At 34.4% G+C, this 5,075-nt stretch overlaps 1 protein-coding gene across 1 annotated transcript in view; it reads right to left on the bottom strand.

Moving 5' to 3' along the window:
- Nucleotides 1-5,075, bottom strand: part of LOC144979039 (uncharacterized) — a 9,934-nt gene that overhangs the window by 3,693 nt on the left and 1,166 nt on the right. The window contains exons 2-5 of the mRNA XM_078925654.1: nucleotides 5,056-5,075; nucleotides 3,833-3,894; nucleotides 2,799-3,015; nucleotides 39-868 (exon numbers count right to left, since the gene is read on the bottom strand). The exon at nucleotides 5,056-5,075 is cut by the window's right edge and continues 67 nt beyond it. Coding sequence (XP_078781780.1) covers nucleotides 39-868; nucleotides 2,799-3,015; nucleotides 3,833-3,894; nucleotides 5,056-5,075 — 1,129 coding nt within the window. The remainder of the gene's footprint in view (nucleotides 1-38; nucleotides 869-2,798; nucleotides 3,016-3,832; nucleotides 3,895-5,055) is intronic.

The following is a 5,075-nucleotide window of genomic DNA, read 5'->3' as shown; positions in this document are numbered from 1 at the left end:
GGCATCTCTTTGGGTTTTCTCAAATTTGTTCTCTTTGCTTCACATTGAACTCTGGCTGTAAAAAAAATACTATCCCAATTATAATCCAGGACAGCTTTGAACAAATCTATCTCTGAGGATTCTTCCATTTTGTTTTGCATTATATATTCCCCTTTTAAGAAATTAATTAACTTTTTCAATATAAATCCAATTGAAAGCTTCAAGCCTGCTTTCAATGTCCCATCCTCTTTCAAAGTCATTTCAGAAATGGTTTGCGATATTTCATTAAAGTTACAACGCTTCACCACGTCCTCTCCAGAGAAAGAAGGTTGATTCGTTCTCTTCCTAGTTTTTAAAATCAAATTTCCTAAGATGCGTAAATCACTCATTATAACTTTTCTCTCCTTCTTTGAACTTTTACTCCACAATTTTGTTCCTAACAATACTATAGCTTTGTCTGATCGACACAAATTTCCCACTTCATCATTCCGAAATTTGTCAAGAATATTCTCCTTTATTTCTTTACTTGCATTGGGAGCCACGGGATAAAATTTTACAACCCCAGTACACAGAGCATGCTCAGTACTACATTTCTTTTTGTGTTCATAAACCCTTCGTCCAGAGTAAAACCCCTTACAGCCAGCACACATAACAACTTCATGTGACCCTTGTGCTCTCTCACGCATAACTATTGAATTGTTTCTAGTGTTTGAATAAAAAATGCCCTTTTTCATGAGATAATCCATTGTTCTATCCCTTTCCTTTACAGGCTGTTTCATGGCCTCTGTAACTTCTGTCTCATCTTTGTGTTTCCTCATCAAATGCCTTGAGAGTTTTGTTTGCAACTGTCCACAGTATGGACAGGGTCTCCTTGGCTTTTTGTATTTCTCTGGAAAAAAAAGAAGAAAATAAAGCACATCATGCTATGAACTATGAAAATAAATCAATAGACAGATCATATGCACATCAGCTACATGACAGCGATAGAGAGGAATAGCATTCCAAATATTTAAGGCCTGGACAAGTAACTGTCATAATTCCTTCTTGTTATATACTTTTCTACCATCTATTCCTTTGGAAGAGGTATGTTAGATTTGTGGAGACCTCTGCCACATAACAAATCCAGTGAAAAGACGCCATATTTTTGTTTTGAAATAGAAATAAATAGATCAATCCACCCACTTCACTGGGTTCAGGGTTCCCTCTTCATTATAATCAAAATATGAACATAAATCGGAATAGTAACACATTGAAGTCTCATCTGAATACATAGATTGTCCTTTGTTGTTTCAGCGAAAAATCAGACAGAATGTCAAAAGAATTTTAGGTTTTTCCCCAACCACCCCTTGGAGGTATCAGTATCAGCGGAATGGTAAGCGTCATGTTTTTTACGTTGAGCAACAAAATTTACTCCAAATGCTTCACTCGACCCAGGCGGAAAAGCAATCAAGAATAGACCCAAGTCCTATCCAAAGACTAACATTTCATTTAAGTTTATTGTAGGCCCTTGGCCAATCGACAAAATTCAATTCACATAAATTATTTACAACAATCAGAAATTAATTATATCAATAATAGTAATAGAATGCAATGAAGGCAATATCATAATAATAATAATAATAATAATAATAATAATAATATAATAATAATAATAATAATAATAAATAATAATAATAATAATAATAATAATAATAATAATAACAGTAGCGGCTATAAGTAACAATTAATATAGTAACAAAAGTAATAATAGACTATAGTTCATAGTCATAACAATGACTTTCTTTGTCATTGAGGGAGTGAGAAAACATCACCGGCTGGCAGAACAAACAGCCGACATCAATCAAACGTCCTCCAGACCGGTTGAGCATCGGCTTCATTAATTCCTTAAAGACTTCCCCCCAACTGCCTGAACGATGCTGATGCCCAGACAACTTAATCCTGATTTATATTTTGTGGGAATGAATATGACATGTATATGCCGGAAATATTTCAATAACAAACACACTGTTCAGATAGAAAATATTTGAGTCTTGCCTTTGTTAATTGATACAGGTAAGTTAGGAAAATAAATGCTAGTAAAAACGATCAGCAAGTTCGTGAACACTGCTTCTCAACTCGAACATATGTTTTCATCAAATCTACACACATCATGTTGTGAGCTGAATTTTAATGATCTCAGTTGTCATTGAAAGGAAACCCAAGAATTTTAGAATAAAGAAAAATATTGAACCTGGAAGTCAAAAGGGTTTGTAGCACAGCAGGCATTATCAAAGTATAATTTTAGTACCGACAAATTAAAAAGAAAATGTGCTTTTCTTTAAATGCTCCCAATCATCATATACTGTTTAGGTTGCAAGATTAATAAAAATGTTATCTACTCTGATTCTCGTTAAGTTTCCAGCTGGTCTGTGATAAAAAGCCTTAAGCATCATAGAAATACAAAGAAACAGTTTTAATATATAGATGGGTTGTAACAAAAAAAAACATTTTAACACTTACAATACAAGCAATTTAAGTCTATTACAGACAAAAAAAAACCCCAATAAAATAAACATGAACATTTTTATGGCTGGTTTCACTGATATCACTCACACATTGGGTTTCAGATTCTAAGATGTCCACCCTATCAAATTTGGATTTGTGCTTGTTATGTAAATGGTAGCGTATTTTGCGACGCAGCACTGCCAAAACAGAAAAAAAATGCAATAACACAAATGCAGCACCATGGAGGGGGTGGAAGTTTTCTTTTAAAAGGAATGGGTAAATTAAAATTGATCCCACAAATATCAAAGGAGAAGAATGACAAAAAAATGACTCACCATTGCACGTAACACGTTGGTTTGCAAGTGTATAGCATTCGGGTTGAACCTGGGTCCCAGACTGGCAACGAGGTTCAGTCTGTGATAGTTGTGGATGAGGCTCTGACTGAGTTGGGGAATGAGCACTAGGTTCCAAAGACAATGATGTACTCAGCATTGGGTACCTCACAGAGTACGTAGAGGAATCAGACTCGGAGTCAGCAACAAAATCGGGACCCTGTATATTTTGTGGAAAAGATGACAGATCAATCAATTTATTCATGTTGACAATAAACATGAAGAGCCATTGTTTAATAATCCAACTAAACAATTAGCTGGTTAATAATGCAAGTATAATAAAAAAGAGTTGAGAAAGGCAGACATATTGTCTAAGTATTTAATATGTTCAACTGTGCTTGGATAAATATAGATACACCAACCAGGGTTTCAGTAAACCGTTTTTAACCAACTCTTTAAATCCTACACCAGGACCAACAACTACAAAACAATTTTTTATATCACTACGATTCTGGACATATAAACGGTTGTCATTGCAACAATATGAACTTCCTAACCTTGCAACTGCAATATAGTTAACAAAAAAAGTTGATAAACATTACGATGCAAGAGAATTTGGACAAAATGCGAGATCAAAAGTATAATCCCAACAGAAGCTATTTTAATTTTTCCTGGAAACGCATCATTTTCACATTTTGTCAAATAAAAAAACAAACGACTTCAAATGTGAATGGCTCATCAATGAATATCACTTCAAAATATAACGAGGAAGGTTTAAAATAGTGTTATTGTTGGCGAAGTCCACTGCAAAGAAAAATTTTTAACAACAAAAAACTAGGAGATCTCACTGGTGTAAAACAGTGTTGTCCTTGTCCTGAAATATTGTATTGCGCCTAACAGACTGCAGGTCTCATCTTTTGTGGCAAATGTGTTTTGTCCACCACAAAATATGTTGATGTGAAGCATTTTGAGCATGGTGCCAACTGTGGATAAACGCTATACAAATGTTATGATTTTATTTTAATGTACATACTTACCACAAATGAATCATGTGATATGGAACTTTGTTCTGCATCACTTTCAGGCTCTGAGTTGGAGTCTATATAGAAAATAAAAACAACAAAAAAAAAGCTGAAGACTATCATGTGCAAGTTTTTCTCTAAACTCTTAAACAAAAAATCATGCCACCTTGTGCTGTAAAAGGATTTTTAAAAATTATTTACCTTATGACTATTGTCCTTTGGAAAAAAAAAGAAAATTAAGTCCGAAACCTTCTGGCTATTTTCTTTTAAATTTCAAGAACGTCAGAGTTGGCAAGGGAGGACGGAAATATAATTCCAGAAACCAATCTGTCTATAATCATATCCATATGATAGTTTTTCGTTCAAGATTCAGGTACAGTCCACTTAGGATAATCGCAATACCTTGGGATCATCGAAAATGTTGGGATTAACCGAAATTCAGTTTCCTGTCCACTATTTCAACATTTTACACATTTATTGTCAACTCAAACCAGTAAATAATATTCTTAGTCCACCACATACAGAGCAATTTGATTGAAACAAAAACCATATGGCAGCCCCGTGTAGATTTGTCAACCAAAAGCAGCTATGAAGCAAGCCGATATCTTATTCAGATTGGAAGAAGTTTCAATCTTTTTTCTCAACAATTCAACATTTGTCAGAGTTAAAGAGATTAGCCTTAATGAGAGACAATAAGCTCTCACCAAACTCGTTGGTCACAATGCACAGTTGTTAATCCTAAAACAAAGGATATCGCTCAGTCTCTCTTTATAACTGTCATTTATAACCTGTTGTCAAGATTATGACCAGCCCCACCCCTCTCTATTTAATGGCCACCGATGACGTCACAAACCCATACTGCAGAGCCCCGCCCTCTTTCGACTCTAACAGAGTGGTGACACACTACTGTAGCATTAAATCCTGCTCACTCTCGATTCTTCAACCTGTCACGATTTCATCCATGATGAAATTTAATCATGATATACTGTTTGATTTCTTGAATTTACCACTTTTTAAAAAACCGAAGTTTGTTGCAATTAACCAGTGACTTTTATATAGAATTATTTCCATTGCTTAGGAAATATTGTGATTAACCGAAAGTTGCGATTAAACGAGTTGCAATTATCCGGAGTGGACTGTAATAGTATTACACATCATGACTCAAAAAAAAAAAAAAAAAAAAAGCAAACTATGTGTACCTAAATGTTATTCATTTCCTCATCAAATTACATTCTTACCATTAACATCATAGATCACA

This window comes from Berghia stephanieae, chromosome 8, assembly GCF_034508935.2.
Source record: "Berghia stephanieae isolate SIO BIC M18660-M18661 chromosome 8, UCSD_Bste_1.3, whole genome shotgun sequence".
Classification (NCBI taxonomy): domain Eukaryota; kingdom Metazoa; phylum Mollusca; class Gastropoda; order Nudibranchia; family Aeolidiidae; genus Berghia; species Berghia stephanieae.
This window is presented reverse-complemented; position numbering and strand designations above follow the sequence as displayed.